The 21373-nt window shown below is 51.3% G+C and overlaps 7 protein-coding genes across 7 annotated transcripts in view; 3 read left to right on the top strand and 4 right to left on the bottom strand.

Annotated features, from left to right (window-relative positions):
• LOC128270069 (regulator of G-protein signaling loco) overlaps positions 1-10481 on the bottom strand; it is a 39074-nt gene extending 28593 nt beyond the window's left edge. The window contains exon 1 of the mRNA XM_053007475.1: positions 7494-10481. Coding sequence (XP_052863435.1) covers positions 7494-10481 — 2988 coding nt within the window. The remainder of the gene's footprint in view (positions 1-7493) is intronic.
• Positions 10482-11667: 1186 nt separating this feature from the next.
• Positions 11668-13085, top strand: LOC128272840 (pseudouridylate synthase 1 homolog). The gene is made up of 2 exons (XM_053010723.1): positions 11668-12225; positions 12286-13085. Exons 1-2 carry the CDS (start codon positions 11676-11678, stop codon positions 13083-13085), a joined length of 1350 nt encoding a protein of 449 aa, XP_052866683.1. The 5' UTR covers positions 11668-11675.
• Positions 13086-13151: 66 nt separating this feature from the next.
• Positions 13152-14351, bottom strand: LOC128272842 (MYG1 exonuclease). The gene has a single exon (XM_053010724.1). It carries the CDS (start codon positions 14264-14266, stop codon positions 13202-13204), a length of 1065 nt encoding a protein of 354 aa, XP_052866684.1. The 5' UTR covers positions 14267-14351; the 3' UTR covers positions 13152-13201.
• Positions 14352-14654: 303 nt separating this feature from the next.
• LOC128272846 (28S ribosomal protein S18a, mitochondrial) lies at positions 14655-15269 on the top strand. The gene is made up of 2 exons (XM_053010729.1): positions 14655-14777; positions 14839-15269. Exons 1-2 carry the CDS (start codon positions 14678-14680, stop codon positions 15222-15224), a joined length of 486 nt encoding a protein of 161 aa, XP_052866689.1. The 5' UTR covers positions 14655-14677; the 3' UTR covers positions 15225-15269.
• A 4-nt stretch (positions 15270-15273) lies between these two features.
• Positions 15274-16380, bottom strand: LOC128272845 (COMM domain-containing protein 2). The gene is made up of 4 exons (XM_053010728.1): positions 16341-16380; positions 16032-16222; positions 15890-15967; positions 15274-15825 (listed from the first exon to the last, which is right to left on the bottom strand). The coding sequence occupies exons 2-4, from the start codon at positions 16096-16098 to the stop codon at positions 15290-15292; spliced, it is 681 nt and encodes a 226-aa protein (XP_052866688.1). The 5' UTR covers positions 16099-16222; positions 16341-16380; the 3' UTR covers positions 15274-15289.
• Positions 16381-16464: 84 nt separating this feature from the next.
• LOC128272844 (uncharacterized) lies at positions 16465-17291 on the top strand. Its single transcript, XM_053010726.1, has 2 exons — positions 16465-16577; positions 16647-17291. The coding sequence occupies exons 1-2, from the start codon at positions 16483-16485 to the stop codon at positions 17275-17277; spliced, it is 726 nt and encodes a 241-aa protein (XP_052866686.1). The 5' UTR covers positions 16465-16482; the 3' UTR covers positions 17278-17291.
• A 110-nt stretch (positions 17292-17401) lies between these two features.
• LOC128272839 (cullin-5) lies at positions 17402-20917 on the bottom strand. Its single transcript, XM_053010722.1, has 5 exons — positions 20648-20917; positions 18980-20478; positions 18788-18908; positions 18026-18709; positions 17402-17942 (listed from the first exon to the last, which is right to left on the bottom strand). The coding sequence occupies exons 1-5, from the start codon at positions 20657-20659 to the stop codon at positions 17805-17807; spliced, it is 2454 nt and encodes an 817-aa protein (XP_052866682.1). The 5' UTR covers positions 20660-20917; the 3' UTR covers positions 17402-17804.
• Between the last annotated feature and the right edge of the window lie 456 nt (positions 20918-21373).

The following is a 21373-nucleotide window of genomic DNA, read 5'->3' as shown; positions in this document are numbered from 1 at the left end:
GAATCGTTGGCACTCTTCAGGAGGGCGATAAAGTTTCTGCTCAACACAGGCTGCAACATCAATCCGATCGCGGCCGCTTCGGCACAGGAGTCGGCCGACGGAGCCGCATCCGGACACTCGAATACCGTTTTCACACTGGTTGTCACTTCGATCCGATTGCCCGTCGGGGGCCGTTCCGCGGGGCACTCCGACTCCGTGGCGGATTTGGCGCCGGTCGAACCGTTGTTTACGGCAGCCGACGACAGCACCGTGCGCATGACAATCGTAATCTCCGATGTTTTTGTAGGCGCACCCGCTGATGGCCGCTCGTCGCTAGCATTGGCTAGCGACGCTTCCGCTCCATCGTTGGCCATCATTGGCCTACTTTCACACGCCACTGTGTCCCAAAAGTGTTCGGCTCACAAACTTGACACTCACCAATCTTCACTTTACCGTACCGTGGCACTCCTTACACCTTGCAAAGGAACGAACTCATCGATCTACAAATGAAACACAGCATTGATAAACGGTCTCCTCTGCCCGCTCGGTCCGCGGCACGCTGATCCGTCCGGGACCGCGTCACGATCGGTTCTAACGAGGCCGACTGCAACTCTCCGGGCACCTTGCCCGGTCCTGCGGCTACGACGACGCACGCGCTCTCGCCCGCCGTGCCAAATGTGGGTGCAAAAGGTTCAGGGTGCGCGCGTGTTTGCATTGCGCATCGTGTACTCGACACCTAATGGCCACACCGCAACCGGCACAGGGAGGAGAACTTTCTGGCGCATCACCTACCACGCAATCATCGTCGGCCGCGAGAGTAGAACTATAATGATCAATCACTGGAGCTGCTGGCTGCTGGCTGGCGCAGTGTGAGCGTTAATTTACGTGCCTCAGCAAATCATGAAACTTTTGAAAGTATGTTCACACAAAGGTCTCTGTTAATTGTTGAGTTTCGCGAATGGGAGTTTTCTACAAACTTCATCCGAGCGTAGAGCGTGCCCTTGAATACAACTGACACCCCAATTCAGTTGAAATAAAAATGGTTGGTTAAAAATGGAAAAATGGCATGTTCCCCTGTTACTTTTGCTGCGTTTTATGATTCCAAAACTCACTGGCGACACATTTTGCCCGCGAGCAAAGCAATTCCAAAGCAGCAACGAACCCAAACTCCTTGAAACCACAAATTGTCAATTGTTGTACAATAAAACAGAGCAGGCGGTGCGCGTAGACGGATTTCCTGCATCGTGAAGCTTTGGGTCGATGCGTCACGAAAATCGCGCGACGGTCACGAAAATCTACCGAACGAGCCAGACATGAACCGGGCGACCTCCGTGCGAACCACGAGGAGCGAACGGAACGTGTAAACATTGGCAGCTGATATCAACACAGATCGGCGGCTACCATCACATCGTCTCTGACCGTGAGGCCCGTGAAATGAACACAACACCTGAGTTGGCATTGGCAGACTTCGATCGCAGCATCCTCAGTCACAACGCGATGGTCCGGCAAGATGTCCGACGCTTCTTTTTTATGCAATATTGCGGCCACAGCACGTTATAAATAGAACTTTGTGCACTCTCGGGGTTTAGGGCATCTTCGCCGCCATTCATTGATACATAATTTCGTGAATATTTTGAAAGGTTCCGTTCCGTTTTCGATACACCCAGAGGCGGAACCACACACATTGGCACACTGCGCGTAACCGGAAATGGTCGCTCACGGACAGCGCTGTTGCGTCCAAAGGCCTCATTCGAAAACACCTCATTCGCACCTTCGCCAGAGAGTGAGTCACACCGAACACCGCGGCCTACTAGAGTTTGTTGATGACGATGAGGTTGGTCCATTATTTCGCAGAAATTAGCACCTATCACATTATCTTTGCAAATGGTAGATTGTTTGTCGCTCTAGCGATGGCCTTCAGCATCAAGTTCGTCGCCATTTGCCGAAACCTGCCTAACTGGCCAGCGAAACTGTTGGCGGCAACATCACCACAAAAAACCTGATAACAATTTTTGATACTTTTTAAACACTCTTCGGCGCATAAATGAGGGACTTGCTATCATTACGAAACTTTCATTCGGCGACGTAAAGAGATGCCGCGGGTCCCTAAAGTGGTACACCGAGCAGCGCTGGGATTCATATTCCCCGCGAACGTGGCGCACGAAGCCTGATCCGGCGGGCCCTAAGGCGCAACATAAGTGGTGAAACTTTCTTATTCTATTCTTCCCCCGCCGTCGTTTAACGACCGCGGTCCATGTACGGGGAGAACGCAGGCAGTTCCGCTTACGACGGTGCACACACGGCGCAACATAAATCACGTATCCACTGCCGTAAGTGGCCGATCGCAGGAAAGCACCAAAACCCGAACTCACATAAAACCGTTACGAATAATGTCCCGTGTCCCCCCCCGGTGCGAGGCAGCTTCGTAAGGTAATGCTTTATGCACACACACACACACACACTAACTACCTGCACCACAGCAGCACTTCAAGAAGTCACGTTCGGGGAGTGTTATCAGCTCCCGCGCGATACGCACAATACATTGTTGCCCCAACAGCAACCTCCGTCGTTGTCGTCGTCGGGACGCAACTTGTCACAATATTTGCATTTTTGCCCCGGCCGTTACACGTCCAAGATCCGGAGAGGTGTCCCGAGCGACGACGATTCGCCGGGCGACGGTGCCAACGCTAGACTGACTCACGCACTCCCGGCAGCACGGGAAGAGACCGGCGAACGTGAAATAATCGAAATCGCCGCATATGGGTTGTCTGGTTTCCCCCGTTTCTGGCTGCGGCTGGCGACCCAGAGTGCATCCTTTCCCCCTGCGCGCCCTACGATCTTGCCGCCCGTGTGGATGCACCCGCTACCGCTGGGCACAACGGAGAGGTTGAGCACGTTAATTGTCCCAACTGCACGACAGAGACGCAGAGAAGGTCCATCGGGAAGGCAGCAGCGCACTTCTTCCCCCGGCGGCAAAGTGCTGCGGTGCGTAAAACTTCATCGTCCGCCGGTCACACGCAACAGGTACTACCCCGTGGACATTCGGGAGATAGGGGAAAGCGTCTTCTTCAGCGGTTTTTTTTTTGGCGTGTACACATACAGGCTTACGACCCCTGTGTCGATGTCGAAGACGGAATGCTCCTGCAACGATCGACAACGAGGGGTAAAGGATGACCCCAAGCCAAGTTACCTTCACCGTCCGCCGGTGTGTTCACTGTCATGGTCGAAATCGGCATTCTTCATCGGCCTTTTTTTCGAATCCCTCTCGTTCGAGAACCGTTCGCGTGTGTGTGTGTGCTAGGGAACCGCAAACATTGGTAGTAAAGGGCTCGGGCGGGCCCTGCAATGTGATAATGAGCACTTGCACTTTTTGCACCCCGCCAACATCCCAGGCACCGAAGGGGTGCATAATGAAGTGCCTTCTTTTCCTGGCCGATGCCCCGGGACGAAAGCTTTCATGTAGCAGTTGCAACGATCGGATTTAAGCCTTTCCGGTGACCGCTTGGCAAAGACGTTTCGAATCCCGCTTCTTATTTCGAATCCGCTTAATCCGCTTTGCCCGACAGACGAAACCCGTATGGGATTTGCTTAAGCACCAACTACTGAAACCTTTACCCACTACTTTCGGGAGAATATTTGGCATGGACAGAAAGAACTATGGCAACTAAACGAAAAATAAATTGCAGTTTCTAACGTGTTTTTTTCTACATAAATTATGCATATTCACACAGACACATCGAGGGTCCTAATTAAGGTTGTTAATGCTAGTGTTGGTGTGTCTTTCCCGCGGCAAATGTAAATTAAACCCAGTCCTTCTGTTACGGTTGAGGCACCACGGTCAAAGAACCAGCAACCAGGACGCTATAAAATCGTCCTCGGGACAGGTTTCCCGAACCGGTGGCCCAACGCACACGCGCATCGATCGGGAGCCCCTGGTCAAATAATGATTGTATCCCCTCAGCAAAAAACGAAACCCTATAAGATTGCATCGAAAAGGCAGAGAGAACCTTTGGATGGTTGTTGCAGGACGAAGGAAATAAAAATAAGCCCCACAGTAAGACAAATGTTACCGCACGGCATGATAATGGAAGAGGGCAAAAACGCGTGCAGGTTCCAAGCGCGATAGGCTTTGCCGGATCGCTGCTAGCGCACCTTCTACCGCCTGGCACGTGAGCATAACAAAAAGGCAACCACAACAACCAAGAACTGTCCGTAAGGAGAGCGTAAGCACCGTAAAGCTGTTACAAAGTTCGGGCCATCCCAGCGCACGCCAAACAACGGCAATGAAAGTGCCAGGGGTCCTTTTGCAGGTCTGAGCATCACACACAGACACGCGGCCGATGGCTCGACGGGGACAAAGAATCAGAGAACAGGTGATAGAAATGGAACACATGACGCGGTCTGGCGTTCGAAGGGGAACTCAAGTTTCCCTTGTTCGACCTCTCTATTTTGAGAAATCGATTGTATCCTTACCACTGGCCGCTACCGAGCTCACCTGGCACGTGCCAAACGCTGCTCAGTTCAAGTCACGGTTGAAATGTTACCAAAAGAATATTTCTGGCCTGTCTTTGGGGGGGCCAGTTGGAGCGCAACAAAGATTAGCCATTTTACTTACGGGGTATACGCCGTGTGGCATGCAAAAAGGACAATCTGTCGTGGCTCAGCCTGAGGCCTGATAAGTACAATTCATGCCGAAAGCAACTCACCTGTGGAAAGAAAGCGAAAAGATAAGATTAGACACGACCAGTACGGGCACGGAACAGCTGTGAGTAAATATTTTGCCTTTATCAAGCTGTCAAACAATTATTTTTAAACTACGCCTCCGGTATTCGTCATTGGGCCTTCAATTCGGCGGCATCGTAACTTTGGGTTGAAGGCGATTCTTTTGGGCATTTTCTCTACGATAAGCTACATATCGTTCGCTAAACCGCGACTTAGGGAACATCAAGAATTCACCGTTTACATCCATCAACGCCCAGCGGCGGTCTACTGCGATGAGTCACTGATCGTCAAGTCACAGCTCCGCCAATTATTAGCATCATCAGCATCACAAGCCAAGCTGACACATTCCCGTTCGGAGAGCGAATCATGAAGGCCGACTTTACCGACACAGCGCGTTACATGCACCGATGACTAATGACGATCCCTCAACCGACCGACCGGAATGTAAACAATGCATCCAGGCACTCTTACCGATGCGGATTCTGTCGAATTGAGGCCACACATTAGCCCCTTCAGCACCATCTGCACCGGAACACCGTGGGATGGCGCCTCGCAGAGTGGCCCCTTTTCTTCCGAAAACTTCACTTGGCACACTGGCCGCCGCCTTCGTATACTATCACCGTGCGCGTAGAACACGTAGTAGTCCACCCAAGATTGAAGAAACACTGTCGGGCACGGAACAAACCGTCGTGCATCGCAACGCAACCCGAACACTCACACCCCCTGCGCCCCTTTCAGGGGGCCGTCCAGGTCCAGCGATGGTTCTGATTTGTTGACGCAGGTTGCAATGCCGCCGTTCCTCGAGGCGGCCCCCACGATGATGACAAAACGTCTCAATCACCAATCAACGATAACGCGGCCAGTCCACACCACTACAGGTCAGACAAACACCACTAACCGGCCCGCGACCGTTCCGATGCTTCCAGTGGTCGACCGGAACCGCCGCTTATCTGATAAGAGCGGGCGCGCGAGAGAAAGAGGTGCGCCATCACTTTTTCAAATTTGGTCACCATTCTTTATCGCGGTGCCTGGGTAGGGGGGATGCATCCGTCGGGCCGGTAACATAGTTCTGTTTCGGAAGCGTGACGCAACGGCGCCTGACAACAGTAGTGGGCAAGATGTCCAGTTGGCGCAATGATGGGTCTTCCTGGTCGTTGTCGTAGGTCTTGCCCTTAGGCAGCACGAAATAGACGTCAATGTCACAACGCTCTGTTTGTTCCACCGGAAGACACCAACACCAACCGGGTCACGGAACGCTGACCGCACGCAGGAATCTGAAGAATTATGTCGCATTCCGTTTTCTTTTCATCCTTTTCCTCCACACCAACAGCGTGATCGAGCACACCAATTGGAGGTTCGCATAATTCGCACAAATTACGCACTGCACATGTTGCCGCACCACAATTGAGTTGCGTATGCGACCGCACCGCATCAATCTGCCACGAGTTGGGAAGGCACGATAAACCCCCGGCAACAACTTAACGCAGCATAACTTTGCCGGCTAAGATATTTGTTACAATCCTCTCTCTCTCTCTCCTCAGTTAATAATCTGAGTATCGCCACCCTGACATGGGGAATCGGATGGAAGCCCCTGCGTAACGGCGTCACACCTCCGACCGAGTGGTCAGACGACCTTTCCCCGGCTAATAGTGCTCAATTGGCATCAATTAAAGTTTTAACTCAATCAATTTCAATTTCCTTCCCGTACAGAAAAGGCAGATCTCTCGGACACCCGCACCGGTCAATTGGGAATTGGGTGCCCGCTGGAAGGGTGTACCGTAGATTTCACTGCTAAACGTGACTTATAACACACGGGGCAAGATGTCTGCATATTTGCGACCCGATTGGCGGCCAACGTGAAGAACACTCGCACCACTTACAGCGACTCCGAATCGCGCAAACATTCGAACTTTTGCGTGATTCCGTTAGCTAAACATCTGAATCGGTTTAGGCGTAAACTATGAAAACTATCACCGTCTTTAACCGACCCCGTCGCTGTCAACGTGCACTACCGGCCATGAATTGTTCGTTACTGAGAAGCCGTTTTTCTCGTTGCAGCAGTTCCCGACCGCCAGCGACGGGGAAGGCGGTCAAACGATTCGAGGAAGTTGTCTCTGTCGTGTCGTGAGTCTCGATTCCATCACGCTGAAAGGGACCGTAATTAGGGGCCTCCCACTATCCGAAGAAATTACTCACCATCAGACGGGCTAGTTTTCCGATACACGCAGGCAGCGTTAGAAAAAGCATGACTCACTTTTGGGACGGCGACATAAAACGGGCCGAGTGCGAGCACGGTTTCAGTAGTTCCGTCATTTCCGACCGACTTCAGTTCGTGAACAACCGCACGCACAATGAATATCAGCCTTTTGAGAAGCACAACTCTTTGCCCCATTAGATCAGACGCCCGAATTACCCAAAGCTGTCTTGTGGATGAGCGCACCGCCTTGTCTTTGGCAATGAAAGATACTTCCGGCCCTGAATTTGATGCGTCGTGACTTCTACGGCCGTTCCCTTCGCTCTATTAGCATCGTGTAAAAAACCGTAGTAGCGCGTGGCTTACCTGGGTTTGCGTGGTTCGCGTTTCCGCAGTTTATCGGACAACCGAACAACTTCCCTTTCGAAACGCGGAAGAAACCCGCTCGGCTACGGTTGGCCCTTCCAATCGGAAGGGGTTGTAAGAAAAGGGGCCCAAAAGCGGAACGGAGTGTTCATTGGAATGGGCACACACTAGAGCGGTTCCGGGTTCACTAAAACTTCCGGTAAATGAAATGCTTCGAAGAATCGGAACTCACCTCATCACACCGTAGGTCCGGTTCACTGTAGGTCGCCTCCAGGATCTTGCAACCACTCAGCCGACGTTCGCGTTCCTTTTTCTGCTTCGGAGTCACGGTGCCGCCGTCCGCCTGTTCCTCATGTCGCGATCGATCTTCATGCTTACTGGCAAAGCTTCCCGTACGCAGCTCTTGTAAACTTCCCCAAATGGCCGAAAATCCACCACTCAGCCGCTTCCCAGATCGACTCGCACGCCCCGAACCGGGCGTGCCCGGTACGCCGGGTTTCTGCGAACGTTTCCGACCACTAGCACCGGGACCATCAGCAGGACCGCCGCAGACACTGTCGTCCAGCGTGGAGCCTCCGCCCCGATGTGCTCCAGCATCCGCCGAAAGAGTCGAAATGTTCTCGAAACTAACCGAGATGGGCCGTGGCAAACCGAACACCTTTGGGCTCAGTTTATACGCCGCCAGCTTGTCACCGACGCGCCCCACAACGCCACCGTGCACCGAAGAACGGTTGGACGATGAATTTTCGTCCGTTGCGTAGCTAGCACCGTGCACGGCAGCCATCCTGCCGGACGCCAGTTTCGTTGTGTGCGTAGTGCAAGCTTTTTTCGAACGCTTGACGGGTTTCAGTGGCTGCAGAAACACGTGCTGGTTCCCAGCCGCGCTGTTGGGGGCACTGTTATGGCAACCATTGGCAATGGCACAGGGCATCATCATCGTGGCCGTAGTGTCCGATGGCAACCGCTCGGTGGAACCCGACGAAACCAGCGTAAGATCGTCGATCGACAGCTTCACCTTCAACCGTTCGTACGCTTCCGCATCCAGCAGCACATCGGCCAAACCTTCGCCTCCGCCAACGTCCTCCTCGTCCGCCAACGAGCAGGATGATCCCTTTCCCAGCGACAGGATCATGTCGTCACAGGAGCGGGCAGCGAGCAAACTATTCTTCACATTATCGTTGTTATAGCGTTCCAGATCGAGGAATAGTTCTACCATCGGTGGTACATCGATCGCACGCTCCTCCACCACGTTGCCCTGCTCGTCGACCGTGTGCCCCACGGTCCACGGGTCCGAGCCGGGTCCGTCGCCATCCGACGGTGCACCTTCCGCGTGCAAACAGTTCAGAGCGTTTTCCTTGGAAGGCGATCGTTCCGAGGCGAACGTTTTCGGATCGGGTCGTGCCCGAACCGTAAGCCGATCCACGAAGCCGGCCGCTGACGTCGACGGGAAACTGTAGTCGGCCGATTTCGATTTCCCGTGCACGATCTGCAGGCGAAACGAGTGGCCGGGAGATTCGGGAGACGCCACGGTCGCTCCCGTCGTACTGCGTATGTTACGGATCGGATCAAGCTTCGGTGGTATCTCGTTGATGATCCCTGCCGGCCGCAAGAAAGGATGCGATTTGCGGTAATGTGCCCTTACGTTTGCTATCTGCTGCTGTTGCAGTAACCGTTGCTGCTGCGGACCGAGCATACCGGGAAAATCGACCAACAGTATGCGATCGGAAATGTTGCGACAGTCGTTGTGGAAACCGATTCCCGAGTCGGAATTGCTCGAAGTGGTCGTAATTTCACTGTGATTGCTCGGCTGCGGAGAACTGGCCGCCAGCACGTCGTGCGCGTCGTCCATCGCACGCGCATTCAGCCGAGGATCCGCGGACCGGTTACGAGGGTAACGGCCATTGCCGTTCGCCTCCAAATTGAGACTCCGGGCTACGGGCGGTCTCCCGGCGTAGCCGCTACCGGTGCCAGTGTCCGATTTCATCAGCGACTTTAGGCTGTACATGCTGCGTATCAAATTCACCACGTACTCCGAGTTCGACGGGAACTCCAGGCAGAGGTTCGTGATCGGATCCTTCGTGCACACGATCTTGAACAGGGCCGCCTTCTCGAGGTGCAGTTCGTGCTCCACCAGCTTCCCGTCGATCACGAACACGTGGCAGCTGTTCGAGATGACCACGTCCTTCCGGTGGCTCAACACATCCGCACTCTCGCACATCAGCCCGTCGGCGTAGATGGCCGACGTGACCAGGCCAAAGTACTTGTTGTCGCTTTCGCTGCTACTGCTGACGTAGCTAAGCCGGGCCGAGGCATAGTTGGCGATCAGATTGTTGCTCGTGTTGGTTAGATTCAAACAGGACGGGAGTATCGTCATCAGCACCGTCGTCGGGTTGCGCTTTTCCTGACGCATTTTGCGTATACAGCTGCGCACCGTTTGCAGCTTCGAGCTGGTGGCAATCTGTTTCGGCATCTCGATCGTCCCCAGATACCCCACCACCGCCTGGTACTCGAGCGCGTTCTCCGACGGCTCGGCCACAGTGGCAACCGCTGACGGGTCACCCAGCTGCACCGAGCGGACCATTGCACTGACGTTCGAAATATCACAGCTGTTGCTTGCGTTCGGACTGTGGATGACGTTATACGCCGTGGTCGAGTGGGAATCGTTCAACTCTTCGGCACTCTCCACCTGTCCGCCCACCGAATGAGACGAAGAGGTTAATCCCTTGATCGGCGTGCTAGCCCCGGTCAACGCGTGTCGCTCGGGTCCGTGTCCACCCGCAGCACTCGAAGCAGCCACTCCACCGGAAACGCCTGCGGCAGTACTGCGGGAAAATTTTGCCTTGTGTGGGTACTTCGGTCGAGCCCGGTGTTGTTGCTGCTGTGCTCCGTGAAACATGATGTCCTCGTCCGAGCTGTCCGAGTAGTAGTTTTCGGCGATAGCCATCCGGATCGTGCCGTGGGTACCGCCGATCAGTTGCACCACCGACTCGTGCGGCAGCTTCGACACGTTCATTCCGTTGACTGAGATGAGAAAGTCGCCCGCCCGCAGTCCGGCCAGGTCGGCCGGTGAACCGGCCACGATGCACGACAGGATGCACGGCTGCTGGCCGGAAATGGTGAAACCAAACCCATTCGTCCCACGGTTCACCTCCACCGTGCGGATCCCGTAGTTCGAGCGCTTCTTTCGCCTCCGATGTGCGCCGCCACCGCCACCGTGCATGGTTGAGCTGTGTGTTGCTTTGGTCGCTAGAAGTGAAAAACAACGACCGATCACGACGACCGCTTTCGCTCCGTCGGTTCCTTCGCGGCCAACTACGTGCTTACAGTTGTAGCGCACGCCAAATCTAGCTACTTGGATGTTTTAAACTACCTTTTATCAGTAAACACACTTTCGCGCAACTGTTGTTTTGCGTTCAAAACACTAACACATAGCATCCAACGCGTGTAAGTTTGTTTTCGGTTTCTTCTGGTACATTCTTAACGCGTTCCCGTTTTTCTTCTTCTTGCCACCTTTGACCTTGCACACACAAAACACTTTAAAGGGCTCCGCCTTCATTGTCTCTGTTTCGCATTAGGATTGCGTTTTTTTCACGTCCCCACTCACTATCGCTGGGCGTCATGGTTCACTCTGCAAATGTTGCTACAGTCTGCATTCCTGTGCAGAAGGCGAGATAGACGGGCCATTTCACCACCAACACAAGCGTAGAAGCGCGTCTCGATCGCGCGAGCTCCGTAGGAATTCACCGTTCAACACATATTCGCGTAATCACAACACGCGGAACCTCTGTAGGCCACAGTGGATTACGCTTCTCGTAGAAAGCTGAATGCGATCGTACGGCCGAAAGTGTTCCCCTTCTAATTTGCTCAGCCCGTCCATAGAAAGCTGTCAATTATCGAGAAGCAACCGTTGGATGGACGGCGATCGGACACGCACACAGCTTCCGCGATCTTCGGATCTTGTTTCTGGCGTTCGAGCGGATGCGAAACTCTCTCCGCTAGCTATGATTGCATGTTTTTTTATCCTTTCCAGATTACCCCAAGCGGACAACGGCTGAATAGTTTAGGGTCACACGCACTGCACAATAAATGTGTGCTTCGATTTTGTTAAATCACTTACGACAAAAGCTTAGCTGTTTAGCGTCACGAAAACAAGAGATTTGGTTACAAAACGTAAACAAAACGCGAACAAGCGCTTCTTTTCTGCCTCTTCCTTGTTACCGTTCGTGTCGGCGTCAGGGAAATTTTTGAACAAAAGTGACGTTTCGAATTTCGAACACAGTCGAGCAGCACGGTTTCGAGCAGACCGGTCGAATCCGAATCCTGCAAATTTCGTTAAACGTCGCGAACCATGTGCACGGATTGTAAACACTTCACACAGAACCGGCGCTAAAAGAATCCGTTCCGCTGGTCTGGCATGTTTGCGCTATTCCGACGGGCTCTAGTTTCGTTAGAATCGCTCCCATCCACATTCACTCGTCGAAAACTAAACCAGTTGTATTCTACCGCCGCACCCGAACCAGATGACGCTGTGAGCAAAAAGTTTGTCGCTGCCTTAGCTGCGGCCGTAGAGACGAAACTGGCGGATAAAAAAGTAGAGGCGCAGCGCAGAATGGAAGCACACCAGATCAAAAGAAGCGTAGAGCAACGCTACAATGGGGCGGTAAAGCGCCGTAAGTGGGAAGACCCTCCGGAAGATCCGGAAGCGGTGAGAAACTTTGATCCCGCGTCGAGGGTGAAGCGGCGCAAGAGTGTCATCTTGCTGGGGTACTCGGGGGTCGACTATTTTGGAATGCAGCGCAACCCCGGCACACGCACAATCGAGGAAGATCTGCTGCGCGCCATGCTGAAACAAAACTGGATCAACGACGAAGGTTTCCGGCAGCCACAACAAATCCAGTTCCAGCGCGCGGCCCGCACGGACAAAGGGGTATCGGCTGCTGTGCAAGTTGTTTCGATAAAATTACGTAAGGCGAACTGAGCGGCGTAGTGTTTCTCTTCAATGAACGCGGTCTGTGTCGTTTCAGCCGATAATCTCGACATTGATGCCCTCAACTCTGAACTGCCGCCACCTATTCGTGTTTACGCCGTGAAGCGCGTTACGAAAGGTTTCAATTCCAAGAGCAATTGTGACGCGCGAACGTATACCTATACGCTGCCCACTATAGCCTTTGCAGCGGAAGACGAAAAGGGCCTCGAAATACTGACGTACCGGCTGCCAGCGGAACGATTGCAGCGTGTAAACGAAGTGCTTGCGCTCTATGTGGGCACGAAGAACTTCCACAACTTTACTAGCCGCAAAGAGTTCATCGACCCGTCCGTTAAGCGGTACATCATGCAGTTCGAGTGTGAAGCACCTTTTGTGCCTGACGGAACTACCGCAGAATTTGCGACTATTCGCATCAAGGGACAAAGTTTTATGCTTCATCAAATCCGTAAGATGGTTGGCCTGACGCTAGCTGTCGTGCGGGGCCTTAGTGGTGCCGATATCATTGAGAAAGCTTTCGGACAGGAGCGATACGGCATTCCGACCGCCCCCGGATTGGGCCTGGTGTTGAGTCGCATTCACTACGACAAGTACAACAAACGGTACGGCGAAGATGGGTGCCACGAGATGTTGGACTTTGAGAAGGAAGAACCACTTATACAGGAATTCTTCAAACAGCACATTGCTTCCACGATTGTTGAGACGGAACTTAAAACCGCATCGATGTTGGAATGGCTCGAAAAGTTGCCACTTCACAGCTATGAGCCACGTGACGAGAATGAACCGGGAGAATGGAAAAAGCGTAAACCGAATGATGATGATGATGATGGAGATGAATAAACGATTACTGTTTGATAAAAAACAATCCGTGTCATCGAAAATAACTTACATACGCACAGCTTCTTGCTCATCAAGCTAGAATAGCTTCCTTTTATGTACGAAAATTTATCGACGAACTAATCTTCGGGGGCCTGTAAACTTGCAACTGCCATTCGCAGTGCTCCTTCGCGTGTCGTGTTACCTCCAATGAAGCCAGTCTGGTGGCAAAATTTTGCTCCCGCAATTCCCGACACTTTCTCAAGCTCCTCATCGCGTACACCACGCCACGATTTCTTAAGAAACTTGCGGCAAACGAATGATGATGGTTGATTTGGCACACAGATGATACGCCAATCATGTTCCTTGTTAAAGTATAGCACATATTTTGCCTTGCCCACTAAATTTTGTTCTTTTTCTAGAAGATAAAGATGTTCCTTCCAAGGACAAAATTGTTCCAGCTCCAGAATGGCACCCGATTCGTGCACGGTTAATCGATCAGCAAGAGCCCGAGACACCAGATCGCGCGCTGGCCACCAACTTTTAGCGTAGTAAAGCACTTTGTCCTCAAACTCTCGTCCGACGTATGCTTTGGCCTGTTCGAAACGCTCCAGGCTTTCTGGTGGCGGCGAAGGTTCATTCCAGGTGGGGTTGAAATTGTGCATGCGGGAACTAAGGTTCGTTGTAATATTGTACTTTGGTTCGCCGCCCTCGAACATCGGAACACCGTTGTCGATGGCGTCGATTTCGCTAATAAACCCATCGTACACCTTGAGATACACAGCACGCAGACATTCGGCATTCGGTTCTTGGTCTAACTTTTTCTGCAGTAACAAGCGCAACACCTCCTCGCCAAAGTGCGTGTACACCAACCCAGCCGAGCTAAGCCGGATGTTCCACCGGGAGCCCACTTCGGGTCGCAAACTGTTTAGCGTATCGCCAAACGACGCCTGGTGGTGGTCGTACCGGTGGTGCTCATGATCGTATACAGAGCCGACATCCACTACGATGTCACACGTATCCAGCAGTTTTTGATCCCTTGTCCGTACTATTTGTGCCGTCGAGTATTGTGGTAACTGCTGGAGCATGTAGCACGCTAGGACTTCGTCACAGTGGAAAATTCCATCGTGCGTACCTATCTTTAGACGGACCTCGGTTTGCTGGCCGTCTTTGAATCGTTTCGCTTGCTCGTTGTTGTTCGCCATGTTGCTGATTAGGTTTCTTGCCGACTCTTTACGGATCAAGGATCGATGGAAGCGTGCTGCAAATAAATGCTTACAAATCAGTGGAGTGGACTGTGTAAAAGGAAATGCTCGGGCAAACATGTTGGCATTTCCTATTGGCGCAATTGTCATAGCAATCGGCTGCTGTCATGTTCAGGAAACTAATCTAATCAGAATTTGTTTGCTTCTTGTAAACGTTTTATAAAACAGAAACAAAATTATCTTTTACTTAGTTTATGATTGTTATTCAATTCTTTATCGTAAAAAATACAATTTAATGTTTAATATGACAGGTGGTTAAATTTAGATTAATTTGAAGCTGAAATTAGATTGTCGAATGTCAAAACAAATCTTGGCAGCAGACCGATTGAAAACAAACACCCGGTTTCAATAATGGCTCTCGCATTGTGGTCGAAGTATTCCTCATTTTCCAGATCCGCACCGAATATCATAAGACATTTATCTTTATCATCGACAAACAGATTAAAAGAGAGTAAGTGCGCGCTGCCTTCTAGATTGGGGTCCTTTTGAGAGCATCACTTGTTCGTTTTCAGTCGAGGAAGTCACTGTGACCGACACTCTGGTCATTAAGGGTGAATATGTGCCCTCACCACGCCAGGATACGCTGGTGCCGCAGCTGGTGGAAGCAGCCAATTGCGGTGAACGATTCTGCCCCCAATGTACGCTTGGACTGGACATTAAACACACGGATGTGCTCATCCTGAGCCAATACGTGAGGTCCGATGGATGCATGTTACCCCGGCGAGTGACCGGATTATGTAAGCGGCAGCAACGCCGCATGAGTGCCCTGGTCACGATGGCCCAGAAAGCTGGCTTGATGTCGAATTTGAATCCTGCGTCGAGCAAACTGGACCCAAAACGACGATACCAATGGAAAAAGTACAACAAATACTACGACGAAGACACAATCAAGTGTTAAGCTAAGCGGCGCAAAATAAAGTAGATCTTTACACCAATGTTTTGGAAGCGCATGTAATTGAGCATTTAACTAACCGTAGGTTTTACATAATTACGCACACGGCGTGTACGAGCTTCCAGTAATGCCTTTTCCAGCACTTGTATCATGTATTGCAGCATAGTCGGGTCCGTTTCAGCCAGTACCTCTCGTCGAGTAACGTGTTTTTCCGCCTCCTCTATGGTGGCACCTTCCGGTGAAGAAAGAGCAAGCTTTTCACGATACTCGCTTACGCACTCGGTATCGAGATGAAACTTCATTTTTATAACCGGTGTGGCCTGGCTTCGTTGCGCACGGGAAGCTATGCGGCCCTCAAGACGCCACTCCAGATCACGAAAGTAGAGCTCATCCTGACAGGATGCACGCATTATATTATCAACCAGGTTCCGTTTGCTGATCACAAACTGCCACAGGATTTCTCGCTGTTTTTCGCTAATGCCTTCGAGAGATCGTACAGAATTGGAAAATTCCTGTTCGGTTAAGGCGAGTTTCGTACTATCAATGAGCAGTGCGACCAGCGCTTCCAGTGCGCTACGGACGGTTTCGTACGTGGTCGCGAGTTTTTCTGCGATAGAGAAGAAAAAATTGTACAAAACAACACCCTTGTTTCCTACCGGGATTCAACTTACTCGCTGCGACGGTACATTTTTTCTCGTGTATTCCAGAGCCTATATATTCGATGGCGAACTTGCAGAACTCGATCAGCACTACAAATTGTGAATGATGTTGCATCAAATAGAACGATGATTAATAATGTATTCATTAACTTACCTTCATCAGGTTGTTGGAGTAAGAAACCCAGATGCTTTGCTTGTTCATTTCGCACCAATCGTGCCATTTTCAATTATATTTTCTCCGATCCACCAAACCGATATTTGGAAATATTTTAATCTTATTGTTGTCTTTGTTTACAAATGGCAACATCAAGTCAGCGATGCTGTTACTATTGGATCCACGACATGCTGGCAGTTGCGTTTCGGTGAGTTTTTTTTAATGGAAAAAGGTTGAATGTAAAATAATGTTAAAGAAAATTCAAACGAAAAAAAACATGCAGTCTTAAATGATCATACAAAAAGATACCGTTGAATTCTGTTGCAAATAGTATTCATCTGTAATCGCACACAAACCCACAGCTTCTTAATGTCATCTATCAAAACACGGGACCATTTTTGTTTGTCATTCTTGCCGGTCCGTTTTACAAGCAACAAGCCAGGAAACAGAGATGAGTTTAAATTTTGGTGAAATCGTCGAACCATCAACCCGCGCATTTTGGGATGATTACGACGAAGATGAGCAAGACAAACCTCCATTCGAGCCGTACGTATATTAGTGCGCAAAATCCCTACACGCAAAATCAACCGTTACTCTCCTTTGATTCGATCATAGGTTGGAGTGGATTTGGTTCAACGACCAGGACGGCACCACCGAGGAAGTAGAGATCCGGAAAACTCTGGTGGACCCTTTCCGCATGCTCATTTTTGAAGGACAAAAAGTAGGCAGCTTTGTCGGTGCAGCCATTCTAAAAGGAAACAACAGTCCACTTTTGCAGCTTTCTTCCGGCACCGTCAGTATCTTTCACGTGCCCTCCGAGCGGCTAATTGTGTGCGTCTCGGAAGAAATCGATCCAAACCTTTTTGGGCACATAACGGAAAAGCTGGCACCGTGGCTGGATGCTGCAGACAGCGTCACTAGCGTTTCGCTACAACCTGCCGTCTTATACAAGGGCGCCGCGGAACATGAGCTAGAAAAAGTGTGTTTCATCAAGGGTTTGAGCGGTACTGCCGAAGGTGTCGGACCACTAGACCCTCCGAACGTGCTCACCGGAGTGGCTGCCGGTGCTGTTGGGTATCGCAAGTTCCGTGGCAAACAGGCTGCTGTTTACGGTTGCTATTTGGATTCGATCGCCATTGATTCGGTGTCCTCGGAACCAATTCTGCGACTGTTGAAATCGATCGGTCTTCCGTGCGCCGATCGGTACGAGTTGAAATTTAAAAACAGTTCAAATCTTTACATGTAATCATGCACTGTGTGAGCAGTTAAATTGTGAAATCAATAAAAAAAAATCAACGACCCACAAGCTAAGAAAGGAAATGCCTTAAGGATTCGCATTAACGTAGAATTTATAAATAACAGCCCTTGGATCCTCTTCTAACTCAACCGAAGCTGTTTATTGGTTACTTATTCTAACGCGATTGAACTCGGTTTAGTGAGTCCGCTGTCCTGCTGCAATTCCCGTTCTCAGTTTTGTTAGCATAATCTTCCTTCTAGTAATGGCAGGACAAAAAACAAGTCAACAACAAGAATTCCTTTCGATGGTTGCAGTCTCACTTGGAGAGCATAATATAGCAAAATAATGTTCAAATCCCGTTTAGTCGTCCCAAAGTCGAATCTCGACCGTCGTCGGAAAACGAAATGATTGTGTACAATGCACCACGCTCGCCACTGATCAGTCGTAGCAAGTCCGAGCCCAATACAAACTAAATATTGCTACACTACAGAAGACGCTGCCAGTCGGTGCCTCAATCGGATGCAATTTCATCACGATTACGCCATATAGATAAAGGTGTTGATGTCATCGTCGTCTCTCCGCATGTACTTATGTTCTATTAGCCACTCAAGCTGCTCCTTGATCATTTTTTTCGAAGGCAGGAACATGTTTTTAAGTATATCCACCAATTCGGCCTACAAAGTCGTCACACGGAAAAAGAGGAATTTCATTAATCTTTGCACGCCCTACAAACGTTGGCCAATCGATGGGGTCGTACCTGCAGGGCTGCGTTGCTGAGTCGTTTACGCATTTTCATGATCTTGATGATTGCTTCCTGCGTTCGCAGTATTCGCAGCTGCACGATCGACTGATTGTCCTCCTGCTGCGAACGTTCAGTACTTAGCTGCAACCGACCGACCAAATTCACCTTGCCGCGACGCTGCGGCTTTCCGTTCTTGATGATGGCAAACTCCTGGTTCACCCAGAAGAGGGTGTTTTCGGCGAAATCCTTTGGATTGCTGACAACCGGTTCGTACACCAGCAATTGACGCTTGAGTTTCGGAAAGGCGACCAGTGACCACAGAGTCCGACGCAACTCCGGATCGGGAAGTTCCGTAGCGAGGCGCAAATTTTCGTACGAAACGCGCTCATTCGGTCGCTGGTTCCACGCAAACAGAACGGCCATCTGGAAAGTCGTCACGTCCAAATCGAACCGACCGGTGTTGTTGGCGAACGTGATCGTACCGTTGCTCATGTGGTGATACCACTGCAACTTGCGTCCCGAATGTTTCTTCTTGTAGAACTCTTCGACCTCAGGAATGTAGTCTTCCAGCTCCAGCGGCAGACTAACGGAGACACGCTCCGAGCCGCGTGCCCACGCTCCAGCGTTGAGGATCTTGATATTGATCGCATCATGGCGCGTCGTTTGCGAACGGAACTGAGTATTCAAATCTTCACTAACCTGCAAGTGAGTGAAAACATATTACATCAGCCCGACCAATTAAGACCAATTGGGATCGTAGATCTGACACCGGCGTACCTTAATATCCTGGAACATTCTAGCCAGCTTATTCACATAGTCCGCCGGCATACCGACTTCGCGGAGCCATTCCACCATATCCTCCTCCTTTTCACTGTCAGCGCTCGAATCGAGGATGAGTCTGGGGAGGGAAACGAAACGAACGAATGTCTTACAGGGTTCCGCTTTGCCAAGAGAGAACCTACTACGTACCTTCGAGTTAGGTGGGCCTTGTGATAGCGCATGAAAACATCCTTATTGCTTACATACTTGAGCACCAGCAGCACATCCTTCAGGCGAGATTCGATCTCTTCCGTGGTCAACCGCTTGCTGAACGGTGTCCGCCGCAGCAACATATCACAGTAGTTGGCCAGCAGCTCCGGGCACTTCGACTCTGGCGTCGACGTTTTGATGCCGCGCGCCAGTGCCGTGTTTGAGGTCGGCAGCTCCAGCTTAAACATGGTAATATCGTTCACGACCGTCTTGAATGCTTTATCGCGCGCCGTCAGAAAGCGCGGATCGTCGTTGAACGCTTCCTTCACCAGATCGCTGAAGCGGCGAAACAACTTCAGCAACCGTTCGACGTACTTCTCCGAGTCCTGCGTAATTATATCGGCGGCCGCCACCATATCTGCTAGTCCGGCCTGAACGATGTGGTTCTCGAGATCGCGCAACATTGGATCCACTCCGCCGGCCACACGGTCGAGCAGGCGAAACATCAACTGTAACCGAGCTGTTTCACGGGCCTCGATCAGTGGTGCACATTCGGCGAGCAGCGTCGGTAGATGATCACCGATCAGCACGGTCACGCAGCACTGGCCGAGTGCGGTTATGCTGCCCGGCTCCAGGTACCGTTCGCCCCTGGCTTCCTCCTCGCGTAACTTCGCATCCGCGTACTCCATGAAGCTTTTTACTCCATTGGTCTGTAGCTGTTCGCTCGCTTTCAGCCGATAGAAGGCGGACGTGGCCTGGAGGTAAGCGGCCTCGAAGTTTTCTCGATAGATCTCAAGCTTGTCGTCGGTGTTCGAGCACAGATTGACGTAACTTTCGCGCACACCGATCACGAGCTGCGAATCGAACGCTTCGCCGTTTCGCTCGGCATGAACTAACTTCATGGCGGATTCTTGCAACCGATGCTTGATGTTCATGAAGATGCTTTGGTTCCACGAGTCGAGCATCAACTTCCGCACGATGCTGTCCTCCGCGTGGGCTGGCTTTTTCGATGAACTACTGCTGCTGCTACTGCCGGCAGTCCCGGCTCCACTGCCACTAGCACCGCACGTGGCCGCATTGTGGCTCGTACCGGCTGCACCAGAGCTGGCTGCACTGGCTGCTGCCGCTGCCGAAGACGAAGCACCGGAAGATGAGCCGGAGGAAAGGGTGCTCTTACTTTGCAGACAGTTTTCCAGTTTCGTGAATGGCAACGGTAGGTAGTTGCTTTGCGTGAAAAATTTCCGCCATTCGACAATATATGCCTTCAACAAGGCTTGCTCCTCACGCTGGGCCAGTACCCGGCACTGGGCCTGCTTGATATAAGCGACTATGTCCTGCTGGAGGCTTTCGTGTATCTTCATCGGGCCCTTGTCGTCCCATAGGCAAACCAGGTGCACCGCGTAGAACAGTTCCTGCCATTCCGATGGCGTTACGCGCTCCTGCTTCAGCAGACTCAGCACCACTGGACGCATGTACGGCCATTTGTCCTCGAATGTTGGCTGTGTGGACAAAGCAAGGGTTAAGAAAGAGAACTGTATCAGGAACGCTCGCTAAACAAAGTCTGACAGTAGAGTGCTGCACTAACGGGTCAGTTTTGGAAAAACGAGGAATAAATTTGCATTTCATTGGGTCGAAGGTTAGTCAGTCAAGCGCCGGATCGATACGCACCTTTTGCATCATTTCTAAGCCGAGCGACCAAACTACGTAATCCTTGTCGTTCCTCGCGGGGTGCTCGTTATTTGGTGCTGTTGTGGTGATCGTTTCCTTATAGCCCGACAAAAGATACCGTTCCGAGGTTCCCGTCCGCGCACATACCTCACCGAAAGTAATGGCCAAATGCGATGAGTTTCCTACTCCGATTGCTATTCTACACCCGGTTTCGCCGTTGATTTCAGTGTTAAGTAGTTTATCCTACACGGCGGATCCTGCAAACGCTGTACGTTTGATTTGATGGTGGCAGAATACCGGATTTGTTCCACGATTGCGACCCGTCACCGACGTTCCTTTTGCCTTGCGCGTTTGCGTATATGTGTGAGTTTGCGTTGTGTTTCTTTTGCTTTCTCGGCAATCGGGAGAAAGTTTTGCAAAACTAGGCCCTCGATGTCTCCGTTGTCACTTGCGGTTTATTTTGTATTTTTCTTTCTTCTTACTCCGTGGCTTTTCCACGCAGCGACGCACCCGTGCTGGCAGACACGGAAGTAAGAACAACTTATCGGTTGCCGCTATGCGCGCGGTGTCCAACCGGAGGGACGCGATCGAATGCGTTCCGGCGGAGCAACGCGAGGGTGAAGCGTGAAGAATGCAATCACGCTGCAGTTGAATTACAACTCGGGTATCTTTGCCCAAATGAAGCGGATTCACTGATCAGCCAATGTTGCCGAATACACACACGTC

Source organism: Anopheles cruzii, chromosome 3 (assembly GCF_943734635.1).
Source record: "Anopheles cruzii chromosome 3, idAnoCruzAS_RS32_06, whole genome shotgun sequence".
NCBI lineage: Eukaryota > Metazoa > Arthropoda > Insecta > Diptera > Culicidae > Anopheles > Anopheles cruzii.
Note: the sequence above shows the minus strand (reverse complement) of the source record. Positions and strands in the feature narration are given on the sequence as shown.